Source organism: Camelus dromedarius, chromosome 12 (assembly GCF_036321535.1).
Source record: "Camelus dromedarius isolate mCamDro1 chromosome 12, mCamDro1.pat, whole genome shotgun sequence".
In the NCBI taxonomy this organism is placed as follows: domain Eukaryota; kingdom Metazoa; phylum Chordata; class Mammalia; order Artiodactyla; family Camelidae; genus Camelus; species Camelus dromedarius.
Window position 1 is genome coordinate 38671432 of NC_087447.1, and position 27736 is coordinate 38699167.

The following is a 27736-nucleotide window of genomic DNA, read 5'->3' on the forward strand; positions in this document are numbered from 1 at the left end:
CTCAATTTTGTTGCTGTAGCATGAAAGCAGCCCTGACAATACATAATTGAATGAACCTGGTTGTGTTCCAGTAAAACTATTTATAAAAACAGGCAGTGGGCCAGATGTGGCCCATAGACTGTCATTTGCAAACCCCTGCATTAGGGCCACAAAGATGAGTGAAAATTACCCCCTCCTCCATGAAGTCCACAGTCTTGGGTTGGGAGGAGTACCACCTAGAAATGAGTCTGGAAAGGTGGTTGGAAACAAGTCACAAAGCACCTCAGACCCCATGCTAAGGAATTTTGGCGTATTCTTTGGTGATGGGGAATTCTGAATACACTCTCAGCTTGTGTAGCAGCTGAGAACAGGCTATTTCACTGGCCCATTTCTAACATTTATGTAAAACCCTGTCCTGCGAGAGGGCTGCCTCTTCTGCACTCCTCTAGCACACTGAGTGGTATTTCCATGACCAAACTTCCCGTCAGACAGCCAAGTTCCCTTATCTGATACCCTTGAGGCCAGAAGTGCCTCAGAAATCAGAATATTTTTGGATTTCAGAAAGACAATACAGTGCACTTTCCGTATTTCTTGTAACCTCCCCATCAGGGTCTTGGGCAGCACCAAACACATCCATATTTATACTAAAAGACAATAAATAACTTCAAGTTAGTTCAGGGCAGGTTTGGGCCCTAAATGAGTTAAGAAGACATCTTTTGGATTTTAGAGCTTTCTGGATTTCAGAAATGCAGATGAAGGACCTGATTTGTTTTTGTGTTTCACCCCTAGACTGTGATGTTCTCAGAGACAGTCTCTGAGTCCTCATTTACTGCATGCAAGAGGTGCTCAATAAATGTTACCAAGAGAGTGAGCAGACAAGAATGATAGAACAGTGTTCATGGAGGGATTCAGTGGATGAAGAGGCTGGTCAGGGACTCCGGTAAAGGACGTGGGGATATGTAAATGCTCTGATCAGGATTCTGAACTTATCTGGAAGGTGATCAAGGACCCCCTTCAGGTTTGTTATGTAAGTGGCCCCTTCAGGACTCAGCTGCATCTGAGGACAGCAAGCCTTCTGCCTGTGTGCGGCAGGGCCAGAAGGCAAGGAACCAGGGTGAGCAGCAGGAGGTTCCCGCAACAGTGAGGCAAGAAGTCAGGAATAAGGCAGTGACTGGAAAGCAAGTGAGAGAAAAAAGAAACATCTGGCAACTAATGATGTTGGGGAAGAGGGAGAACTTGCAGGTGAACCTGACCCAGTGGCACCTGTCTGAATGGTAGAAGGCAGTGTTAAGATCACAGACTCTGGAGCCCAGGTGCTTCTGTTTAAAACCCCTGTCACTCTAAGAGCTCTGTCACTTCCCTGTGACCCTGGGCAAGTTACTAAACCTCTCTGTGCCTTAGCATCCTCCTTAGTATCTACTTCATAGGGTTGCTGTGAGGATTAAATAAGTATTTGTAAGGCACCTAGAGCAGGGCTTGGCTAGGGGCTATTATTACTGCCTGTAACCAGTCATTGTTTCATAAGGTTGAACTCTTCAAATGGTTCACCAAGTGATCGTCTCCTCCAGAGTAAGGAAACCCACACCTCAAACCCTCCAGAAAGTCTGGAGACATCTATCTATTCTATTCACAGAGGCTTTATCTTTCAACCAGTTGCTACTTTGCTGTAACAGTTTGCACCATTGTAGCATGTCAGGGAAACTTGAAGTGCTGGGTCATTCATTTGTAGGAAGAAAGCTATAAGGAGGGCTGCGTGGAAAGCCTATAATTTAGAAATGTTCAAATCTTTGCATCCAAATGGAAAATGGAAATGGTGTCAGGTTTGTGCCAAAAGGAAAGTCATAATTGCTATGTGCTTCCCTTCCCCGCCCTCCAGGGCAAAAGGACATAACGAACAATGTAGGCATCAGAGCTGTCATCATCTACAGGCATTTTGCAGATTCTGCAGCTTATCCTACCAGGCTGCCTTCTCCTAGGAATATTACCCAAACAGGGCAACACAAATGCCCACTTTTGCAAGTGAGGGCCCTGCAATAAAGCTGGCATCTCCTCTTTCATCTTCCTGAACTTTGCTGCCATATTTAAGCAACCTTACTAACTTTTTAGCGAACCTGCCTCCCAGCATGTCCATCCACTGTTTTAATACCCACTAAAGGTTCCCTTGTTCCTCTTTAACCAAGTTTAACCTCTTCCCCTGGAACTTGGAGAACCTCCATGATTTAGCAATGGGTTTTGGCACCCAAAGACCTTCTAATCTCACTAAGTCTATCTGTTTACTGTCTCCCACAGCTACCATGTTTACTCTCACCTCCAAGTTCTCACTTCAGTTTTCACTCTGTCCACCCCCTTTACCTGGAATAACCTCTTCCCTTCTGTCCATTTATCCAAACCCTAGTATTGCCTTCAAAATAGAAACTCAGCTTTCTAAGGAGCTCTGGTGTTCCCATTATTACATGCCTCACTCATCTGCTTTCTGACTAACCATGTTTAATCTGTCCCCAGTTCATGTCTGTCTTGGGCTTGCTAACTTCTGCACATGTTATTTTTACTTACACAACTAGACTTCATGAAAGTGTCTTGAGAGTCTGAGCCTTTCTCAGTGCTGACTTACTGTGGGCATGTGGCAGGTGCACATGGAATACTGGTGGTTGACTGGATTCCCCAACATCACCTTCCACATTGAAAAAAAAAAAAAAAAAGGAAAAGTCTCAGCTAGATAAAGGGTGTGTCACAACTTGATTCAAGGCAGCAATTTGAAACCTGTACTTCCTGTATACTTAAAAGTGAACTATAATAGTATTCCCACTAAAATAGAAATAAGCATGAATTCCACTATTCATATATTGTACTAGAGGTGAACAATAATAAACTAAAACATGAAAAAGAAACAAAGGTATGTTTGTTCATTATTTCCCGAAAGAATGAAAAATTAAGCTGTGAGAACTATCAAGAGAGTTCAGTAATGTCCAGGCTCAAACTCAAGGTATAAGAATCAGTAGCTTTCCTTAACACAAGAAATCGATGATTAGAAAGTTTACTAGGAAAAAACAGCCTATACACAAAAGCAATAAAAGTATAAAATACCTGGGGGGAGGGGGAGCCTCACAACACTGTGAAGTCTAAATGAAGAAAAATTCCATTACTTTCCTGAGGGACATAAAAGACCTGAATAGGGGATATTCCCTATTCCTAACTGAGAAAACATACTGTAGGGTTTGCAGCACCATTCAGAATCCCAATGTAAGTTTTTATGGAACACAACAAACTTATTCTACGATTCATCTGGAATTATGAATCTGCTTGAATGGACATGAACATTTTGAAACAGAAGATTAATGAGCGGTGACTTGCTGTCAAAACATAAAAAAATTTATGCTATAAAACAGTGTGGGTTTCATGCAGGAATAGATAAAAAGATCAACAGAACACAGCGGACCTGTATAAAAATTTTATATTTGATAAAGTAGCATTTCAAACAGTTGGGTAAAGGACAAACTGTTTGATAAATGGATGTGGAACAACTAACTAGCAAATTTGAGAAAAACAGGTAACTATGATTTCCCGTCTGTGCTGGACAGCTTTGGTTTGCCCCTCTGGATACCTTCTCCATCCTTCTGCACCCTGGTTTTTGCAGGAAGGGAGCAGCTGTGTGGACTCTATCAATGGGCTTCATTGTCATCATGGTTGGAGCTAAGGTCAAATGGGAGAATCAACAGAGAATCAAGGTTGGGGTTCCTGTGGGATCACCTCAGGCTAGTAGCTTCCCAAAACCAAAGCTATCAGCTCCTGGGAGATGGTGGTCTTCTCTGCCCTGTCCTCTGTACCCTCCCCTTGCCCCTTCCAGCATGGGTGGTAAAGGCTCCTTCCACTGTTATTTTGGCCACACCGTTGTAAAGACCCCTGATTAAACTGACCCTTTGGCACCTCATATTCAGCATGCCATCTATTTTTCTGTTGATTTTACTGATACCAAATTAATCATAAAATTAAATCCCAGGAATATTAAAGACATAAGTTTATTTTTAAATCTATAGGGATATTAGCAATATGGGAATATATTGATAACCTTGGGTGTGGGAAGATTATTTTTATAAAAGGTGAATCAAAATTCATAAGAGAAAGGATGGATACATCTAATTAAAATCAAAATTTCAAATTTCTGGATGACTGGATACTCATAAGCAAAGTTAAAAGAAAGTGGAGAGAAATATTTGAAATTTATGACAAAGTATTATTATCTGCATACATAAGGATTAATTTTTAAACATAAATATATTTTAAATCTATACAATCATATGTCTACATATGTTTATATATAAGATACATAATATAAAATGTATTATATACATATAATATACATGGACTTATATAAATATATGGAAATATATAATCAATTTTTAAAAGAAATATTAGAAAAATGGACAAGAATATGAATGGGCCATTCACAGAAGAGGAAATAGGAATGGAATAAAGATCTGAAAAGATTCTTATAATATTACTAGTAATCAGGAAAATAGAAATTACAAGAAGATATCATTTTGACTATCAGATTGGCAGAACTTTAAAGAATGATAAACATCAAGAGCTGTTGAGCAAGTAAGGAAATAGGCTCTCTTGTTCACAGTCGGGGAGAGTGTTTAAGTTGGCAAGCTTCTGGAAGAAAATCTGGCAGTGTATATTAAAATTATAAATGTGCATCCCTTATGATCCCACTTCTTGGCAGCTACCATGGATAAAAACTTGCACATTTGCTCAAAGAGGCATGGATAAGGATGTTTATTATATAGCATTATTTGTAATAGTAAAAAACTGGAAACAATCTAAATGTCCATCAATTGTGGAATAACTAATACATTTGCACAGCAGATTATATGCAACACTTTAAAAAAAAGAGAGAGCCATATGTTCTGACCTGGAAATGTCTCTAATACATTTTATTTACTGAATACCCATTCAGTTTCAGGACATCATGTAGACCATGATACCATTTGTGTAAATGGTACCTATGTGTTTATATATGCATAAAAATGCATAGAAAAAAACATATATATTAAATTGATATCTATTGCTACTTTTGGGTAGAAGATTCTGGGATTCATTGGGAGAAATGTCACAGAGTTTTCACTTTTTCTGTATTTTGCTATTTTCTGTATTGTTTGAAATTTCACAATGTAAATGTATATACATCTTACCTATAAAATTATTATTTCTTTGGAAAGATATCCCATGCAATTGGATTGGAATAATTAATATTGTTAAAATGGCCATACTACCCAAAGCAATCTACAGTTTTAATGCAATCCCTATAAAATTACCCATGACATTTTTCACAGAACTAGAACAAATAGTCCTAAAACTTATACGGAATCACAAAAGACCCAGAATAGCCAAAACAATACTGAAGAGAAAGAACGAAGCTGATGGAGTAACCCTCCCAGACTTCAGACAATATTACAGAGCTACAGTGATCAAAACAGCATGGTATTGGTACAAAACCAGACACATGGATCAATAGAACAGAACAGAGAGCCCAGAAACAAACCCACACACCTATGGTCAACTAATCTTTGACAAAGGAAGCAAGAATACACAATGGAGAAAAAACAGCCTCTTCAGTAAGTGGTGTTGGGAAAGTTGGACAGCCACATGTAAAATAAATGAAGTCAGAACACTCCCTCACACCATACGCAAAAATAAACTCAAAGTGGCTTAAAGACTTAAGTGTAAGATAAGACATAAACTTTCTAGATGAGAACATAGGCAAAACATTCTCTGACATAAACCCTAGCAATGTTTTTCTAGGGCAGTCTATCAAGTCAATAGAAATGAAAGCGAAAATAAATAAATGAGATCTAATTAAATTTACAAGATTTTGCACAGCAAAGGAAACTATAAATAAAATGAAAAGACAAGCTATGGAATTGGAGAAAATATTTGCAAACGAAGTGACTGATAAGTACTTAATTTCTGAATATACAAACAGCTCATACAAGAGCTACCATATGATCCAGCAATCCCACTCCTGGGCTTATATCCAGAGGAAACTCTAATTCAAAAAGATACATGCATCCCAATGTTCACAGCAGCACTATTTACAATAGCCAAGACAGGGAGGCAACCTAAATGTCCACCAACAGATGAATGAATAAAGAAGATGTGGTATATACACATGCATAATGGAATACTACTCAGCCATAAAAAAGAATAAAATAATGCCATTTGCAGAAACATGGATAGACCTGGAGATCATTATACTAAGTAAGCCAGAAAGAGAAAGCAAAATACCATATGCTATCACTTATATGTGGAATCTAAAAAAAAAATACAAATGAATGTATTTACAAAACAGAAATACACTCACAGACATAGAAAACAAACTTGTGGTTACCAGTGGGGAAAGGGCAGGGTGAAGGGATAAATTGGGAGTTCAAGACTTGCAGATACTAATTACTATATATAAAACAGATCAACAGCAGGGCCCTACTGTACAGCACAGGGAACTGTATTCAATACCTTGTAATAGCCTATGATGAAAAAGAATACGAAAAGTAATATATATATATAACTGAATCACTATGCTGTACACCAGAAGTTAACACACTGTAAACTGACTATACTTGAATTTTAAAAAAAGAATAAAATTATTATTTCTTTAGTGAATAATTGTAACATATATAATTCCTTCAAAAAAAGACAAAAGAAAGGAATAACATGGGGCTATAGAGTTAAATGGATGTGTGACTTGAAGAAACTTGCTTGATTCACTGGGACCTGCCTCCTCCTGCATAAAAGGGGGAAGTTTGTCTTGAAGATTAAGTTAGACAAAGCCTGCTAGATGTGTGGCTGAATTCCTGGTAGACTGAAGGTATTGGTTGTCCCTTTCTCTCTTCTCCATTTGGCTTTTGAGAACCTTGAGGATCAAGATCTTACCTCAGTTGCCTGTATATTCTGGATGTCTGTGCAAATAGAAGCTCAGTTACATTTGCTGAAAGAATGAGTGACTGAACAAGCCGCATTTGTTCATTGCTAGTGGATAAACGTATGTTCACATATGTTCATTGTTAATGGGTAAATGAGAGATGCCTTTCTGGCTTCCACCAGGAAGATCAAATGCTTCTGGTTTGTGAAAACAATCAATCAAAGAAAACCAGAGATCTATGCCAGAGGGATATGGATTTTTAGAGCAGGAGGACCCAACACATAGATCTGATGTTGGCGAGGCCCAGGCTCTGCTAGTGGAAGGGCTGCCACGGGCAGGGGTGTGGGTACTGGCAAGTGAAACTGAGAGCCCGGTCTCCAAGCTGAGAGACTGAACATACCAATGGCCAATGGCCAGGCTCTACATGACAATGATGATAAAATTCTGACCCCCAACCCTCTGCACTAAATGACTTGGGAAGCCACCACCTCTGAAGCCATCAGCCCAGAATGGTTAGAACTTGGCCACTGATGCCAACTCTAATTTTTGCCCCCACTGCCTCCTCTACTTCCAGCTCAGGATCAGGCAGAGAAAGCCAAATATGTTCTCTAAACCAATCACATAAAATGCTCCATTTCTAGTTAGCCTGCTTTCAGGTTCCCCATGCCAACACTCTTCAGTCAGAATGTACCTGCAATCTTCCCCTTTTTCCACTATAGAGCTTTCCCACCCCTCTGCCTGCCTTTGAGTCTCCGCCAAATGCTAGTGATGGCAGCGGACTTCCTTGCTATGTAGGAAACCTTCGATAAATAGCCTCTGTTCTCACTTCAGTGGTCTTTGTTTATTTCTACAAGGCCTCTTCCACATTTCAACTAGATACTAGAAATACGTTATATATTGGGATTTATATGTAAAGTTTCATTTAAACAAAATTCTACTGCTAAAATTAAAAAAAAATCACCAATGTAGATTAATGCCAAAAGCCAAACTTCTCAAGAATTCTGAGGAAGGATGCTCAGCTTACATTAAACTGAGAAAAAAAAAATGTCCAGACAGATGGCAGCAAAATGAGGCCAAGACAGGGCTGGATATGGTCAATGGACTGAGGCTTCCAGAGATCTCTGTGGGCTTTTTTTTTTCCCCGTAAGCAAGGCACACCTGACTAGAAACTGCAGGGACTGAAGTGCCTAGGTGGAACATCCCCTTATCAGCCTTTTCTCAGCACTAGGCTGTGGTTAACCACAGTAGTAAGTGTACTGAAATGTCCACCTGCCAGCAGTGCAGACAAATGAACCAAATACATGAATAAGGTCTTGGGGGATTTAAAGAAGAGGAAGATGGCTGGGAAGTTTCCAGCCCCTACCTCCAGGAAAAATGACATCTTGGATGTTGGCATTGGAGCCCTGCCCATTTACCCATGACTATTTGCCTGTCTGAAATTCTAAAATTCCCAGCATCATTTTATACAGCCTTCAAATCTGTTTAGAAGAGGTTACAGCTGCATGTCTCAAACTGCTGAATGTTAATAGATGTCTCGGCAAAAAAAAAAAAAAAAAAAAAAAAAGGAGCTTTGCAGTCAAGTTTGGGAAATACTGGGTAAAACCACGTTAAACAGATTCTTTTTGCCAGGACTCTGTAATACTTTCAATATGCTAATATATGTTATGAATTTGCAAGAAGGGAATACAGTATACAGCATTTTCCAAACTTACTTAACCATAGAAATTGGTTTCTTGCTCCTATTTACATCTCCCTGAACATCATTCTATCACATACAATTTTGGAAATGCAGGTTTGAGGTAATGCTGCTTTTCAGAGGAAACCATTAGCTGGCTAACATCTCTTACCATCTATTGTAACTCACCAAAAGGAGGATTAGGAGGACCCAGAGTTAGAAGTACAAGAGCACAATTTTGATTGAAGGAGGAAGAAAATAGGGCCATAAAGCAGATCCAGGGGCCAGTGGAGGTTACAGTTGGGTCTCAGGTCCACCTAGCACAGTTTAAGGATACTAGGTATTGAATTCAAGATGGAGGAAGCCAAAAATTATCCTCACTTGGTTCATAATTTTTCTTAACTAGCCCTAGGATCATTATCTCTAGGAAGACAGAGTGGACAGCAGAATCACTGTATGAGAGGAAAATAGTGGTTCAGGTGATTGATTCTTTTTATAGCACTTCACCAAAGACGGTGCGTGACACAACTTGTCCGATATCCCAGTAAAGCCACTTTTCCTTTTGCAACCACACGATGAAGTCTTCACGAGGCCGAAGGGAAGGGAAGGGAAGGATAGGGAAGGGAAGTGTTAGGATTCCATGCTGACTTACTTTAGAATCACACAGCCTGTTCCCGCAGGTGGCGCTATCCAGAACACCTGGATCCTTGTCCTCCTCCGTGGGGTGCTTTCGGTGACCGCAACAGGGCAATTACTCATAAACTGTGTTTCTTCTTCATCTATTATCTATGGAAAACCGGTGGAAAAATAAACACATTGAAATGCAGTGTCACTTTGGGAAGTTACCGTGTTGACCTCCATAATTTTACTTTTAAATCTGTCATTTTCTGTTAGCAGCTCTATGCCCCCAGACACCAGAATAGTGCCTGGCATAGAGTCGCACTCAATGCTTGTCGAACTAATGGAAGGGCAAGGATTTTGCTCCTGTTCTCTGCTCTCTGGGACCAGGATCTGGGGTCAGCACTTTCAGGAACAGGCCACATTGGGTGATGATCTTACTCATTTCACTACAACAACCTGTGTCCCACTTCAGGGAAAGAGGAGGGTGGGGGAGGGTAATCCAAAGCAAACACTCTATACCCAGACATTGTGATTCAATTTTATAACCTGAAATTAAAATGTTGCTTAGGAGGAAGTGTACCAAAACACATAAAGTCACCCAGCTTTATAGCACTGTTTATTTTGCAGTCTCTCCTTTCTTAATTTGTGCTTTATGTTAGTATTCTCCCAAGTTAACCATAAAGTTTTCCTATGACACTGCAAAAAAAAGCTGGCGGCCGTTCCCATTTCCCAAGGCTATTCTCAGCACTTCCCCTACTTGCTTCTGGGTCTGCTACTAGGACTTGCCCATCCCTCTGGTAGAACCATAGACTATTCCACCTGGAAGGATCTTTTGGGGGAAATCAGCTAAATCCAATGGGTCTTAAATGCCAACCCCAACTGACTGATAGTAGCTGTGTCATGTAGCATTGATAACATGGATAGATAACATTTACTGAGTGTTTAGTATAGGCTAGGTATTAAGCTAAGTGCTTCACCTGAATTACTCATTTAATTTTCAAATACAGTTTAACAAGATCATTATATCCATACTGCATTTATTTTCCTTAAAACATTTTTTAATTCCTCTTTTTGTTTTAGGAAAGTGGGTAAAAAAAATTGTCACCTTATATTTTTATCACTGGACAAAGCAAAAGCTACATTTTGTTTATCTCTACACTCTTTATACTTCTCCCATTTTCCTCTTCTATTTAGCACTCACTCCTGAGTATTTAACATATGTCCTTCTGAATATATACATATATACACACACACATACATACATATATATGTATATAATTTACTTGAAGTTATATAGAATTGTTTTGTATTTTAACATTCCTTTCACTTAATCTTATGATTTTGAGATATGTCAGTGTTACTACATGTGAATGTAACTCTCCGCTTCCAACTACCTCCTAGGACTCCACTGCATGCACAGACCACATTTTACTTATCCACTCGCCCAGTGAGGGGGCACTCAGCTGGTGTCCAGCTCTCTTCCTCCACAATCATTGCTGTAATGCAAATCCTCTTGCTGCTCGGCTTAGGCAACTATATGAGAGTTTCTCAGCAATATAAACCATGTAGTGGGATTGCTTGGTTGTTGGGTTACAGATATAATCATATTAATTTCACTAAGTACTGCCAGATTGTCCTGCAGAATGGCTGTACCTACTTTTCTGTATAAGCTATGCACAAGTGTTCCCATTTCCCCATATCCTCACTAGTACTTGTGACTATTTGACTTTCAAATGGCTTCCAATCCAATGGATGTAAAGTAGTATCTTGTTTTCATTTAATACTAGCAAATTGGAGCATCTCTTTATAAATTTATCAGGCTTCTCCTTCTGTGAACTGCCTACACAATCTTTAACAGTGGATTTTTCTGTCTTTTTCTTGTCAATTATAGGACTTTCTAGATATGAGTTGCTCATCTATGCAAGTATCTTTCTGTCACCTAGACATTTATCTTACCTGTGGAATTCTTTCATAACTTTCATCTGGTCAAATTTATCAATACCTCTCCTGTGGCTTGCACTTTTTTTGATCTTGCCTAAACAACGGAGATCATAAAGATATTCTCCAGTATTTTCTTCCATTAGCTTATAATTTTATTTTCACACTTAGTTCTTTAATCCATTTAGAATTTACTTTTTAATTTGATGGAGAAGGGATCCAACTCCACTTTCTCCATACGGTGAGCTACTTTTTAAAAATTAGTAAATGAAAATTTTTAGAGGAGTTTTAGGTTCACAGAAAAATTGAGCAGAGTGTACAGAGAGTTCCCATATACCCCCTGTTCCCACACATGCACGACCTTCCCCATTATCAACATCAGGCACCAGGGTGAGGCATTTGTTAGAAATGATAAGCCTACACTGACACATCATCACAAAGGTCCATAGTTTACATTAGGGCTCATTCTTGGTGTTATATATTCTGTGGAGTTTGACAAATGTATAATTATATATATATATCCACCATTGTAGTATTGTACTGAATAGCTTCACTGCCTTAAAAATCCTCTGTGTTCTGCCTATTCAGTCTCCCCTCCACCAACCCCTGGCAATCATTAATCTTTTGTTGTAATTGCTTATTAGCTCCAGGAAGTTTTTGGTCAACTCTTTCAGATTTTTCTATGTAGACAATCATGTCATCTGCAAAGACAACTTTATTTCTTCCCTTCCCAATCTGTATACCTCTTATTTCCTTTTCTTGTCTTGTTGCATTAGCTAGGATGCCCAGTATGATGTTGAAAAGTAGTGGTCAGAGGGGACATCCTTGCCTTGTTCTTGATCTTTGCAGCAAAGTCTCAAATTTTTTGTAGCCTCTCAAGTAAGTATGATGCTAGGTGTAGGTTTTTTTCATGCTCTTTATCAAGTTAAGGACATTTATCTATACTCCTAGTTTGCTGAGAGTTATCATGAATAGGTGTATATTTTGTCAAATGCTTTTTCTGCATCTACTGATATAATGATGTGATATTTCTTTTCACCTGTTGATGTGATTGATTGATTGATTTTCAAATGTTGAACCAGCCTTGCATGCCTGGGATAAACAGAATGAGTTAGGAGGTAGAGAACTGGTACAATTTCTTCCTTAAATGTTTGACAGAATTCACCAGTGAAACCATCTGGGTCTGGTGCTATTTTGGAAGGATATTAATTATTGACTCAGTTTCTTTAAGAGTTGTAGACCTATTGATACTGTCTATTCTTTATTGTGTGAGATTTTACAGATTGTATCTTTTAAGGAATTGGTCCGTTTCATCCAGATGACCAAATTTGTGAGCCTACAGTTGTTCATAATACTCCTTTATTATTCCTTTAGTGCCCATGGGATCTGTAGTGATGTCCCTTACTTCATTTCTGATATTAGTAATTTGTGTCTTCCCTCTTTTTTTTAGTTAGCTTGGCTAAGGGCTTATCAATCTTACCTTTTCAAAGAGCCAGATTTGGTTTTGTTGATTTGTCTACTAATTTTTTTTCCAATTTCATTGATTTCTGGGTTTGTTGTTGTTGTTGTTGTTTTGCTTATTTTAGATGTAATTTGCTTTTCTTTTTCTAGTTTCTTAAAGTGGAAGCCTAGATTATTGATTTTAAATTTTTCTTCTTTTATAATATGTACATTCAATGCTATAAATTTCCCTTAAGCACCACTTTCATTGCATCTCACAGATTTTGGTAAGTTGTAGTTTCATTTGCATTTAATTAAAAATATTTTAAAATTTCTTCTGAAATTTCTTCTTTGACCCACATGTTGGTTAGAAATGTGTTGTTTAACCTCCAAATATTTGGGGATTCTCTATCTTTCTGTTATTGATTTCTAGTTAAGGCCATCAGTGGTTTCTGCAACTCTTAACCCAACAGATACTACGTGGTCCTTCTTTTTGAAGCACTCTCTTTCCTTGGCTTCTATGCCACAGCTCCTCTCTACCCTCTCCCTACCTCGACTTTCCTGTCCACTCTCTCTACTTCCTTTTGGCTGCTGAGCCTCCTCTACTGGCCTGTAAATTTGAAATTTCAAGCTCAAAGCTCAGTCCTAAGCCCTCTCCTGTTCTGACTTGATTCCATCTCTGTAGCTGATCTTATTCCATTCATAGCTTTAATTGCTACCTATGTGTGGCTGATTCACAAGTCTATATTTCTAGTCTTCACCACTTCTCTGATTTCTAGGCTAATGTATCTCCAAACTTATCTTCTACTTGCATTTTCTCTTGGATAAAACTTACCTCAAATCCACCTTGTCAACCACTAACTTCCCTCAGACCTGATCCTACTCCAATTGTGTAAGTCAGAAATGTTGGGTCCTCCTTGGCTCTTCCTTCTCTCTTACCCTTCGTATCCAAATGCTGTCCTTGTTACCTTCCAAGTATCTCTTGAATTCATACTACCATCCCTACTATCACCATAGACTAATATCCCTATTACTATTGTAGACTAAGCTACATCATTTTTAATCTGAACTAATTAACTGGTCTTTATACATCTTCTCATGCCTCTCTTCAATTTATTCTCTATACTGCAAACCTTTTAAAAACACCAGTAAAAGAATGTCCTCTTTGGAACAATTCAACAGCTTTTCAGTATTTCCAAGACCAAGACTGAAATCCTTAGGAGTCTAGTCCCTGCCTTCCTACCTCTCTAGCCTCATCTGGTGCCATCTCCCTCCTTGCTTTCTGCACTCAGCTGCTCTGTTTTTGTGTTTCCTCCTGCCAAATCCTGGCCAATTGCTAGTTCTTTCTTCCTCCTTCTTTCCCTCCCTCCCCACTTCTTCTCTTTCTTCCCCTCAGCTCATTCATCCTTTTCACTGAAAAGCCTTCCCTGTCCTCTTTCACTAGGGCAATTTCCTCCCTTATGTGTTATATATCCATTCCTCTCCTTCCAGGCACTTTGGCTCTCTTTTAATTTTACAAGCATTTGTTTGAGTCCTTAATTAACGTCTACTTCTCTAATGATCTGTAAACTACATGAGGGCAGACACTAGGTCTAGTGCTTTTTTTCCTCATCATTTCGTCACACTTAGCACAGTGCCTGATACATAAGAGGTGTGCTCTGAAGAACGAGGTGTACTTGCCTCTTTCCTTTGGCTATGAGATGGCTGACTCTACCTCCTGCCAGCAATGTCTGCTTTTGCTCCCTATTTAGATAACTCCCTGGACTTCCTTTTGACTTTGGGTTTTGTTTTTCTAGGTGATTATTAATAGCTTGCATTTTTGAGCACTTTCTAGTGGCCAAGGACTTGACATATATTATTTCCATTTCCTTCCAATAATTAAGCATTATGAAGCCTGCCCTTGAGGAAACTACTGTGATGCAGATGGGTTAAACAACCTGTTCAAATCCCACAGTGATGGAGCTGGAGTTTGACCTCAATCCTATTTGGTTCTAACGCCTGTGCTCTTTCCCCCTATATCACAATACCTCCTAATAGTGCCATTCCCTTATGTTAGGTAAGAAGTTTGTCTCCAGCCAAGTCCACATATGCTGGACCAGCCTATGACAACCTAACATCTGACTCCAACATACACACAAGAACTTGGTAAATGTAAACAGTACTTTTGCTTCATATTTTCTTAAAGGGTACTTAGATTCCTTTCTGTAAGCTCTGTTTGTGTGAAGGCTGATTTCCTAACAATGTGATTTTCTTGGAATTGTGCACTTGGACTCCATGAGGAGCCCCTGTATGGGTGATCATAGAGAAATTTGCAGGTAATTTTAACCCTAAATCTTTAAAATCCTTGGGAGGGTTCTGGGTGACTATACTGGGAAAGCCAAAGGGAAATATTATTTAATTCACACCTACTATGTGCCAGGTACTTAACATGGTCATATCATTGAATTCCTGATGGGAATAATTATTCTCATTTTACAAATGAGGAAATAAAACTGAGTGATCTGGTCTGGATTCTGACCCAGGGCTGTCTGAAACCAAAGCCTCTACCTCTGAAAAAGATCCCAGTGAGGGATAAGGTTCAGACCCTTGTCTCAACACTGAAACAAAGAAGAATGTTTTCCAAGCCACAGAAGCCATCACAGGTAAATACGGTTGTTTATCCACAACCTCAGTTGCCAGATGGTAATTAAGTATTGAACAGAAGGGGTCGTTTCCTCCGATTTAGAAAATGCGCTCAAAGTTGTTTGCTTTTCAGAAAATGTCACCTTTCTCCAACAAGCTTTGGAGCTATCAGAACCTGTTCTTGTACATTTCCCCAACACCGAAAGTCTCCACACTTGCCCTGGTCTAGACTAGACCCACCAAGTTACCCACCAACTAAATGAAAGCCACTTAAAAAGCTTTCAGTACGCATTTCAATCTGTGGTTTCTTTTCTGAGCAACCTGAGACTAGAAAATTAAAACATATTACAGTGGGTGGTTGTGTCTGGTAGCAGTATTATGGGTGATTTTTATTTCTTCTCTATGCTTTTTATATTTTCTGAATTTTCTACAATGATGATGTATTACTTTAAATGAAGAGATTTCTAATTATTTTCAAGGACTTCATTATAACAGTCTATAGGTAATGTTTTATGTATTTATTTTTAATGTAGGTTAAAATAAACATTCCAGGTTAAGTTTAAGTTTAAATTCACTTGGGAGTGATTCACTGGTAAGGCAGGATGCTTGACTCCTCAAAGAAAAAGAGAAATTAAGGGATCAACCACTGGTCCCCATCCAGCCGGGGGAGATAGCCAAGTAAAGCAGACCCAGGTTTAGACAGGTGAACAAGGTCTGATTTCCAGAATGCTTGGCAACCTATAGTTAAGGCAACCGGTTGGGCATCTGGTCATGAATAGGCCTTTCTTAATATTAGGGACTTTTTAAGCCACCTCATCAGCATGACTTTCAAGGCTTCCAAAAACTTTTCATTGATCACAATCTTGGTCCTGAACCACCTGCCATACCCATATTGAAATTTACATCATGGCCCGCCTTTACCCTTATCCTACTTATGGCCTTTCTTTTCAGACTCGGACATACAAGACTTCCTTCCTAAATCTAATTTTGGCTCCCCTTCTCAACTCTGATCTGGATTATCTCTTCTGCTACGTTGTCTCATCATTTCTGGTCTGACAGACATATAAGCCTCAGAAAATGACCCTAAAGAGCATCAAAGTCCCAGATAAAGTTGCAAGTGTTCTATCAGTGGGATATCCAGGAGAATACTATCCAGAAGTCCCTGTGGTGCCATCTTGGGACATTTGTCTTCAGGAAGCAGAACCCTCGTCACAGACAGAGATCAGGGCTAGTGGTCAGGGTCACGGCTCCAGTTCCCACATGAGAACCATGGATAAGTCAGATAATTCGAACAGGAACTTGGAATGGCATCCACAGCAGGAAACTGGCCCCATGAGCATAGGCTTGGAGTGGAGTTGGCAGGAGACATTAGATTTGACCCTTGGGATAAGAGGGGACTTTGGGGGTGGAGAGGGGAAATGTGAGTTGTGAGTAAGAAAACAACTCAGGAGCCCAGTGGTCAATGCAGGGCACCATGACCAAGGATGCCTATCAGGGAGAGGATGGGAACAGTGACTGCATAAGCAGCCAGTGCTCAAGTCCTTATTGGTCTGGGTAGTGGGTGGTCTGAGTCTGAAGGAAAGGGCAACAGTGTATCTAAATACCGATTGTTGAGTCAGAGAGGGTAGGGGACATTGATAGGGGCTGGATTAGAGAATGAGGTAATACATGTCCTACAGCACCTTCTCGTACATATTTCTTCTCTGGAGGTTTGTGAGAAGCAGTGGGTCCTCAGTATATTGTAGCGAGAGGGAAGTGTTCCCCCAACACCTTAGTCTGATTGTATTAACACAGGAGAAAGACACCCTGAAGAGGAGAAGCATGGATATAGGCATACCTAGGAGCTATTGTGGGTTTGGTCCCAGATCTCTGCAATAAAGTAAATACTGCAATAAAGCGAGTCATAAATTTTTTGGCTTTCCAGTGTGTATGAAGATTATGTTTACAAGGAAAAGATGCTCAGCATTGCTAATTATTAGAGAAATGCAAATCAAAACTATACTGAAGTATCACCTCACACCAGTCAGAATGGCCATCACCAAAAAGTCAATAAATAATAAATGCTGGGGAGGGTATGGAGAAAGAGGAACACTTGGACACTGTAGGTGAGAATGTAAATTGGTGCAGCCACTATGGAGAACAGTCTGGAGATTCCTTAAAAAACTAAGTTACCATATGATCCAGCAACCCCACTCCTGGGCATATATCTGGAAAAGATGAAAACTCTAATTCAAAAGGATACATGTACCCCAATGTTCATAGCATAACTATATACAATAGCCAAAACATGGAAGCAACCTTAATGTCCATTGACAGATGAATGAATAAAGATGATATGTGTATATATATACACAGACACAATAGAATACTACATAAAAAAGAATGAAAACGAAATAATGCCATTTGCAGCTACACGGATGGACCTAGAGATTATCACACTAAATGAAGTCAGTCGGAGAAAAAGAAATATCATATGATATCGCTTACATGTGGAATCTAAAAAATTGATACAAATGAACTTATTTACAAAATAGAAACAGACTCACAGACATAGAAAACAAACTTATGGTTACCAAAGAGGAAGGGGAAGAGGGATAAATTAGGAGTTTGGGATTAACAGATACACACTACTATTTATAAAATAGATAAACAAGGACCTACTCTATAGACAGGTAACTATATTCAATATCTTTTAATAAGCTATAATGGAAAAGAATCTGAAAAGAATACAGACATATATATGTAACTGAATCATTTTGCTGTACTCATGAAACTAACCCATTGTAAATCAATGATACTTCAATAAAATAAATTAAAAAATACACTGTAGAGCACAGGGAAATATATACAAGATCTTATGGTAGCTCACAGCGAAAAAAAAGTGACAATGAATGTATGTATGTTCATGTATAACTGAAAAATTGTGCTCTACGCTGGAATTTGACATGGCATTGTAAAATGACTATTACTCAATAAAAAAAAAGTTTAAAAATTAATTTAAAAATGTTTTCAAAGGTTAAAATTAAAAGAAAAAACTATGTTTACAGTAATACTATAATCTATTAAGTGTGCAATAGCATCATGTCTAAAAGAATCAAAATAGCATCATGTCTAAAAGGAACCCTACTTCAGGATGACACCTGCACCCCAATGTTCATAGCAGCACTATTTACAATAGCCAAAACATGGAAACAGCCTAAATGTCCATCAACAGGTGACTGGATAAAGAAGAGGTGGTATATTTATACAATGGAATACTACTCAGCCATAAAAACCGACAACATAATGCCATTTGCAGCAACATGGATACTCCTGGAGAATGTCATTCTAAGTGAAGTAAGCCAGAAAGAGAAAGAAAAATACCCTATGAGATCGCTCATATGTGGAATCTAAAAAACGAAAACAAAAACAAACAAACAAACAAACAAAGCGTAAATACAAAACAGAAATAGACTCATAGACATAGAATACAAACTTGTGGTTGCCAAGGAGGGTGGGAAGGGATAGATGGTATTTCAAAATTGTAGAATAGATAAACTAGATTATACTGTATAGCACAGGGAAATATACACAAGATCTTATGGTAGCTCACAGAGAAAAAAATGTGACAATGAATATATATATGTTCATGTATAACTGAAAAATTGTGCTGAACACTGGAATTTGACACAACACTGTAAAATGATTATAAATTAATAAAAAATGTTTAAAAAAAATACTGGGGGGGAGGGTATAGCTCAGTGGCCGAGTGCATGCCTAGTATACACGAGGTCCTGGGTTTAATCCCCAGCACCTCCATTAAAATAAATAAATAAATAAACCTAATTACCACCCCCCAAAAGTTTTTAAATAAAAGATAAAAAAAGAATTTAAAAAATACTTTATTTGCTAAAAAAATGCTAATCATTATCTGAGCCTTCAGCAAGTCATAATCTTTTTGCAACAGTGCCAAAGATCACTGATCACAGATCACCGTAACAAATATAATAATGAAAAACTTTGAAATATTGCGAGAACTACCAAAATGTGACACAGAAACAGGAAGTGAGGAAATACTGCTAGAAAAATGACACCAATAAACTTGCTCGAACCAGGGTTGCCACAGAACTTCAATTTGTAAAAAACGCAGTATCTGCTAAGTACAGTAAAGCAAAGTGCAAGAAAATGAGGTATGCCTGTACTTGTTCATTGCAGGAAAATCAGAAAACAGAGAGAAGCAAAAATTATGAAATAAACAATACTCACAATTCAACTACCCCAAGATAGTTATGAACATTTTGATGTATATCTTTTCAGATTATACATACATGTATACAATTCTAAAAAACAGAATTACACTTTACTGCCATTTCAGCTCAACAATACATCATGAACATCCTTCTTTTCTACTCAATATGTAACTCAGTAAAATTAGCTATGGCTGCATAATAGCCCACAGTGTGGCCAGTCCACATTCTACCTGACAAACTTCAGAGCATTGACTATTTTGTTGTTTATAATTTGGGGATATTATGATGATCTCTTATTGCTAAATTTCACATCCTTAATTTTTCTGTGAGTGAAATTAATGCAGATCATTATTGCTGAATCCGTCCAGGAAGGGATTTTGCAACGCTTCAGTAAAATCTGAGAGTGAATCCAAAGAAAATAATCCCAGTCATTAAATCTCCTCTTTCTAGTTTCCCGTGTGTATTTTCTGAGTCTGAAAGTCATGGAAGGAAAGACAGCTGTTTTGTCTTTTATGAAAAAGCTTTCAATACATATTTTTAGAAATTGAATAAAGATTTTGCCTTTATTGCTCTAAAGAGTTCGTTACAGAAAGGCAGAAAAGTGAAGGGGAAAAAAATCATCTCTCACTGTTTCAATAACTTTGGTTTGTTTGTTTCCTTCCAGACTTTTCTGTTTATACTTGGAAATTTGTAGACAGTTGTATTCCTACTGTGTGTATAATGTCTTGTTTTTTTTCTATTTGTCCTAAGAGCCTCCACATTTTTCCAGGTTTTTCTAAATGCATCAGGAACATCATCTGAAAGTCTGCATTGGCTGCATTCCCCAGTGTAGCTTTTGTAAGTGGTCCCTCTTTTAGGCTGTAAAGACTTAGGCCCAAATCTTGTCCTCCTTCCTGACAAAGCATCTCCCCTCCCGCCCCTAGACAGTTACTAGAATCTCTTTCTGCTCTAGCATCTCTTCCAACAGATTCTTATTTTCATTGCATTCATTAAAAAAAAAAAACCAACATTTCTGCTTCGTTTTTTCTTTGCCAGGGGTGTGCCCTCCACTGCCCAGATCTGAGAAGTGAGAGAAGCTGGGGGAGGAGCAGTGTGGAGGTGTCCACAAGCATCGTTGGGGGGCTCCTCAGTCATCGCCCTGGGTACATAGCCTCCAGACTCATGGAGGTCAAGTCCCAAAGTTTGTTACCCCAAAAAGCAGATGAATCCTGGGATGTTTCACATACTGGGAGCAAACACAGCAGGCCTGGCTTGGGAGCCAGGCTGGACCAGGACACGTGGGCGCCCTGAGCAGGCTAATAACCTGGCCTCTTTTCAAATGATATTCTCTCTGGAGGAGAGGCCGAGTGCTGGGCAGGAGGAGGAGGAGGCAGAGAGACTGCTGGCTCAGCACTGGCCACTCACAGCTGGGCTCCCAGCCCTGACCGTGCACACCCCTCCCAGCAACTAAGAGGCCTGGAAGGCAGCCTAGACACCATTTCTTGCTGCCACTTTATAACTCCTGGGAGTTTTGCCCCCTACCAAAAGGCAATGGTGAAGGGCCTGGGGCAGCCCAGCCTATCTACTAGTTGTGTGACTCTGGCAAATTCTTTACTCTTTCTGGAAGGAGTCTTATCTTTAAAATGGGGGATAATAATAGTACCTTCCTCAATGCATTGGAAGGGTTTAAATGAATTATTACATGTAAAGCAGTTAGAGAAGTTCCCAGCACAAAGCTATCACTGTAAATATTAGAATCATGGTATATTATTTATAATAATAAAATCATTATTATCATGATCACGCTTGCTCCCAATTAATTCTGGTAAATTTTCTCCATCTCATTAGGGTTCCAATGACACTAGTGCTCCTTACAAACTGGGATCCTGGCACCAGCCCAGCTGGCCTGAACCGAACTCCAGCTTGGCTTGGGAGCCTTGAGTTCAATGGACCGGCTCCAGTAGAACTGGTGCATGTGTGTGTGTATGTGTGTGTGTGTGTGTAGTGGTCACTGCCTGATCACTTGACCCACACTGTAGGGGTGTGTGTGTGTAGTGGTCACTGCCTGATCACTTGACCCACAGTGTAGCCCTTGGTTGAAAAAGAGAGTCTGACATTCCACATGAGGAATGGGAGATGCTAAGCAAGGTAGAGATGGAGTTTGGGGAAACTGGTCATTTCCTAAGGGTAGGTAATCCTCAGTAAGAAAAGAGCTATCTCCTTTAGAAAAACCAGGAAGAGAAGGAAGAATTGTCCTGGGAGGTGACTGATGCACATGTGTGAGTACCGGGGAATATCGTCATTTGCTGAATGTAAAATCCAGGGCATCCCAGAACGCAGCCAGAGCAATACATCTATTATTTACCAAGTCCATACACTATGTTCTTGCTAACACTTCATAGCCATTATTTCCCATGATCACTGCAATAATCTTGTAAAGTATGAATTATCCCCATTTTACAAATTCAGAAACAGGGATTAGGAAGCAGAAGCCTGAGCTCATGACCCTTGTGACCCTGAAGCTAGTGTTTGTAACCTCTGGACCTAACCCCATGTCCCTTCATCTTTCACTTGGGGAGATGGTGTCAGTGTCATCGCAAGGCTAGAAAACCACTCTGACAAGTAGGTTTGAACAAATAGAACAATACAGTTGGGGAACTTTATACTAGGTGGTCTAATGCCTAGAAAATAAATCAGCCTTTTAAGTTTTATACAGCAATACAGTTGAAATGTTTAATAATTATTCCCAGAGAATGGTATAATATAGTGCTAAAAATGAGTAATTGAAAAGCCCATCAAGGCAGATGAGGCATCTTCTCACTGAATTGCTCTTGAATAATTTACATAATTATTTCATTCAGATTTATGATCAGCTCAGCAGAATGTATGGCTCTCTATCCTGCTCTGCCTGAGGTTGTGCGGGAAGCCGTTTTCTACTGTGCTAACCTTCGGAAACGGACGAATGTCTCTTGTACACTAATGGGGCTTTCAGTGGGTTGACTTCACTGAGTGAAGGACAAAGTTCAGAGCAAAAACCTGGTTTGCTAAGGCCCCTACATGTCCCAAGCACTGTTCTGGGGTTTATATGTATCAACAACATGGGCTCAACTTAAAGATCTCTTGTTTTCTATCTCACAGAAGAAACCAAGGCTCAGAAAAATAGTCACTTAGATCTGCCAGATTCATAGTGAGCTCACACCAGGCAGTCTGGCTCCAAACCAGTGGCCTTTCCACTATATCACCAGCCTCCACAAAGACCCTGTGTGCCCAGAGAAGGATTAGACCTTTGGAAAGAGGATTCTAGAAACATCAGATGTTGGGGGAGGGAGCTGATCCCAGGCAGATTTTATCTGCAGCTCTGGCTTCTTAAACATCTGAGTTGATCCTCCGCCCTCACCCCTCCCTCCTCATTCCTTCATTCTTACAATGTCAGCACCTACAGGCACAGAGGGATCTAGACCAGTCTCCACAAGGGACACAGTTTCCCATGGACTCAGCCTTCCCACCCTGCCCAGATCATTCAAGGCTGTGGGCTTTATCAGAGGCCCAAGCTTATCAGCCTGCCTTTCCCGAGACCGCGGAGTGGGAGTTCTTGGCAAATACAGTTCGCTGGCAAATGTGGACAGATGGCTGGCTGGGTGAGACGGCAACCTTTGTTCCTGGTCTCACCCGTATGTCAAAGTGGCCCCAAATGAGGAAAAGTGGGGGAGGAGGAAGGAAGAAAAGGATGGGCTGTTTTATAGACATGGAAAAATATATATAATCCTCTTTTTAACATTGCATCTAGGTTATAAATAGAAGATGGGTCTCTCTGACTTTCCCCCATCCTTGCATAGGACAGTGACATTTCCGGCAGGTGACTAAGTTTTCTTCTCAGTGCCCTGGTCTCCCCTTACCCTGATGCTTGGTTGCACTCTGCTTAAGTCAGCAGACATCAGCACAGGGTCAAACTGTGCTCCTCTCTCCCTGACCTCTCGCCTTGAGGATGAGGTAAGGTTCTGCTGAGGGTCCTTTCAGAAGAGACTTAAATAGATCCTTAAACATCTTCATTCTCCAGGATATAGAAACCTGTCAAACTTTCCTCTCTTTTAGCATGAAAATGGCAGACATGATGCACGGACTTAAATCTTACAGAATATGCTACATGTCTGTGACCTTCTTCGCACCCTGGGGAAATGCCAAACTTTGATCTATTTTAACACTAAGAACCTCTCTTAGAGAAGTGGATATACAGTAACTCTCAGTGTCTATTTGTCAGACACATCCAACGGGGTTACCAGCCAGGAGAGTACTGAGCTCTCACAAAACACGTCAATTATCTGAGGAGAATGCATTTTGGCTTTGCGTGTCTCAAGGTGGAGGGTTGGAAGGACACACTGATCAAATCATGCAGGAAAGGGTGGGAGGTATCGCCCTCTGCCGTAGTGAGGCAGCGCCAGGAGGGAGTGAGAGGCTGGCTCGCGCCTTGCTAAGAAGCAGGAGGTGTGAGCGGTTCACCAGCTGATGGATGACAGAAAGGAGCTCTTTAAAATAATTATTAAAAGCCAAAGAATCAGCTGTTGTTCTGTCTATACAGTGCATTGTAGGAGAAAGAACATTAACGAAAAGGGAGTGGGGCTGGGAGGAACAAAGGGAGAGAGAAACAGGCAAAGGTACCCTGGATTCAGTACTGGCCATAGACTGTTAGTGTGACTGTCTCGTTACCTCTTCAGCCCTCACAGTGATTCTGAGAGCCCCTGGCCTTCCCAGCCCCTGTTCCCTCTTGTTGCTGATCAGCTTCTACCTGTGGTCTCACTGTATATATCACTTGCTCTAGGAAACCTTCCTGAAAACCTCAGAGCTTGAGCCACACGTGCGGCTCTCTGTATGGTAAAAGAGAAATCCAAATGGAGTCAGTAGTGCTAAGAGAGCTCCCTAAAATGGAGCTGAGAGGCCATTAAGCAAGTGTGACTTACATATGCTGACCTTTGGACCTGACAAAATCATCTAGAACACCTGCCAGAAACTCAAGATACTTATCAGACCCTTACTCTAAAATAACTCGTTGACAGTCTACTCATCAGACCTGTACCCTGAAACAACTCCTGATTCCTTAAGGACAACCCTTTTCGGACTGCATCAGAGTTGATCACAGTGCTCATCAGGCAACTTTTAACAATCTCGTGGCTTTTTGTCTTTATAAGCCCCTGACTCTCTCTTCCTTGAAACACTCTTTCAGGGTTACCCAACTCTGTCTTCCAAATTGCAATTATTAAGAAAAGAGTTTACTTGTCTTATTTGTAGCCTCCTGTATTATTATTATTATTTGGTGGGGAGGGGGGAGCTGACATTACATGGTATCAGAAGAGAGTATATAGCAGGACCTGCCACTTGGGACTGGCACCACTTCAGATCTGAGTAAGGTACCTACAAGAGCCCACAGGGCTCTGTCACCTCCTCAGTGGTGGGGACATGGCAGTATGTCCTCCTGTACTGGAGCCTCCTCCCTTGGTAGAGGTTCTAGTTTCTCAGTGCCCTCTGTTGCTGGCTACTATCCTTTGGGATTTCACTTCCTGTTTTGTTCATTTTGTTTATGTGGCCTTTGGAATTTTGCTTCTTGTTTTGCTGATTTTGGTTGAGTAGCCTTCGGATTTTGCTTTCCATTTTGTATGGATTGCCAGCTTCTGGTCTCAGGATTTCATTTCCCATTTTTTCCCCTTTTTTTCTGGTGAGTAAATACTCCAGGAATATGGGAAGTTCACGCTCTAAGAGCAAGGCTGTAGGACAGCCTCCTTCTGGAATGTCTGCTGGTCTTGTGTATAAGAACTTTGGGCCCTTATCCCACAAGTATTTATTTGTCTTGCTGGATTATGATTACCCAGGATGATCTACAATTAAGCTGGCCAACCTGGGGCTCTTCTGAAATTCTTAAATTAGTTTTTCTGCACAGTCTTAGAAAAAGAATGTAAGACAAGAATGGAAGCATATATCAATTGGTATTTTGAGGCCTCCAAAAATGTAATAAAGAATCCACTTTTGCTTCCCCTCAGAGAAACTGACTCACAATGATCTCAAAGGATTTCCGAATTGGAAAAATCCTCTGAGGTTCATGACAGCTCACTCTCACTCTCTCCTTCTCTCATTCCTTGCTCCTCCCTCTCCCTCCCTCTCCCCCTCCCTCCTCTGCTTCTTCCTATTCCTCTAAATGTCCACAAGGCTCTCCTCCTTGCTACCTGTCTCCCTCTGAACTTCCTTTTTATAATACCAAGATTGATCACCTACAGAAAGTAACAATAATTCTAAAAGCCTGTTGAAAATGTCTATGACTATTATGGCCATTTTGAAAAAAACAAACTTTTCCCCCCCAAAATTCTGACCTTAAGGGAACAAAAAGTTCTCCTAGGAGGAGCTTGCATTTCTCTCTGTGACTTTGAGTTATAAATGTTCCATCTGGTCTTCTCAAGGAACTCTTATCTAGACTGTCCCCAATTCTTAAGACTGATTAAAAAAAAAAAAAAAAAGAGGACTTTTAAAATTCAAACTGCTAAAAGGACTCTCTTGCTCAAACAGCCTCCTAAAAAGTGGTTGTCAAAGGCACAAAGCTTAAAAGTCTTCTCCACAAATAAATAATCCTTTAGCCATCTGAATGAGTAGACAATTTATTATCCCAACTGTTATTTATAAATTTGTGAGTTTTGTATTGTACCTGATTTCATGACTAAAGTTTTAAAATGAAAACTATGAGATCCCTGTCTGTGTCTATCTGGATGGATGTATGTCCAGGTATGTATGTTATAGATACGGTATATTTCTACTTCTGAATGGTATCGCCAAAATTAATTTGCAAAAGAGCTCTGTTTAATTGGCTTAAAGAAAGTTAAGTGCTTATATAAATTATCAGAAATATAATAAAAATTAACACAAATTTCAGGTTCACATGATCTGGGAAATATTTGGTATTAAATTAATGTTTGGCATTATAGCTAGGCTGTTGATTTAATTGATAGAGACTGTCTTCAAAGTTATCAATATCAAATATAATACTTATATGGTTCCTAGGTTTACTAAAAGTCAAACAAGTTCATTTTATCTGTCATAAAATTTGTCAGCAAGAAAAATAACTTGGTATGATGATATTTCTATAAGTAAATTAAATGTAAATGAGATGTGTTTTTAGGTGAACTCTAAGAATAGTTATGTTTTATGGTATGTCTACTTATAGTTTCTTCAAATCTTTTTGGTAACTTGAAACTTTAGAATTTTGCTAAATTAAGTTAAATTATGGAAATTTATTGACTATCTAAATCATTCCCAAATGAAATAAAATGCTGAAACATTAATTACTCAACATAGGTTTCCTTTTATAGAGAAACTAAAGATATTTGAGACTACTAGTAAATATGTTTGGTGCTACTGAGGAATTTCCTATGAGAAAGTACATGTTTTAGAAATTATAACATATGTAATTAAAACTACTAAAATTCATAAGGAAAACATCCTCATATGCAAGGGAAAAAAAATTTAAGACATAAAGAACAGAAATGCAGTTTCTTAAAGTAAAAGAAAGTAATTTTGTCCTAAAGCTGGTTTTTTTCTAAATAGGAAAAAAAATAAGGGATAAACTAAAATGAAATTAGAAAGTTATAGAAGGTTTGTAGGAGGAAAAAAGTAATCTTTAGAAAGGAATTTTATGTATGATCAAAACTGGCTAAGATTGGAATGAATTTAATTAAGTAATTGAGTTTTAATATTAAAAGTAAGCTGGTGCACAACTAACCCCCCCCCCTTTAACAGGACAAAATTTTCTTAAATTATTAGTCTGGTCTTAATGAGAAATTATACAAAAATTTTTTCTTTACCTTTAATTTAATCTGTCTAGAAAAACAAAGATTCTATATTTTGCAGCTAAGGATTTTTACAACTATATAACCTTCTTATTTGCCTCTGAAGTCTTTGTTTTGATTAAATGGATAACCAAGCATTGCTTCACAGTTATGAAGCAATGATCCTATTTGATCCATGTTTTCTTAAAAACTTTGATATTTTTGATAAACTTCCCAAAATCAAATTCCATATGAAGTCTATGACTTAGAACTAACTTTGAGGTATGAGATGTTTCAGAGGACCTCTGAAATATCTCAAAGATTTGTTCTCTCTCCTTATAAAAAGGGAGGTATTCAGGACTAATTAGGATTATTTGATATATTAAATTACATAGGAAGCATTGTCAAATACAAAGTAATACTAAGCATTCTTTATGTTGTGTCTGTATAGGTGTATTTTATAAGTGTTTCAGAAACTGTGAAATTTCTGGAAATCTGATATGTCCAAGTATAAGTCATAATTCCAGTTATT

The 27736-nt window shown here is 39.1% G+C and overlaps 1 protein-coding gene across 4 annotated transcripts in view; it reads right to left on the minus strand.

Annotated features, from left to right (window-relative positions):
- SPON1 (spondin 1) overlaps positions 1–27736 on the minus strand; it is a 391445-nt gene that overhangs the window by 162366 nt on the left and 201343 nt on the right. For all 4 annotated transcript variants that reach the window (XM_064492555.1, XM_031459977.2, XM_064492554.1 and 1 more), the window contains one exon: positions 9226–9359. In XM_064492555.1, coding sequence (XP_064348625.1) covers positions 9226–9332 — 107 coding nt within the window. In that variant the 5' untranslated portion in view covers positions 9333–9359. The remainder of the gene's footprint in view (positions 1–9225; positions 9360–27736) is intronic.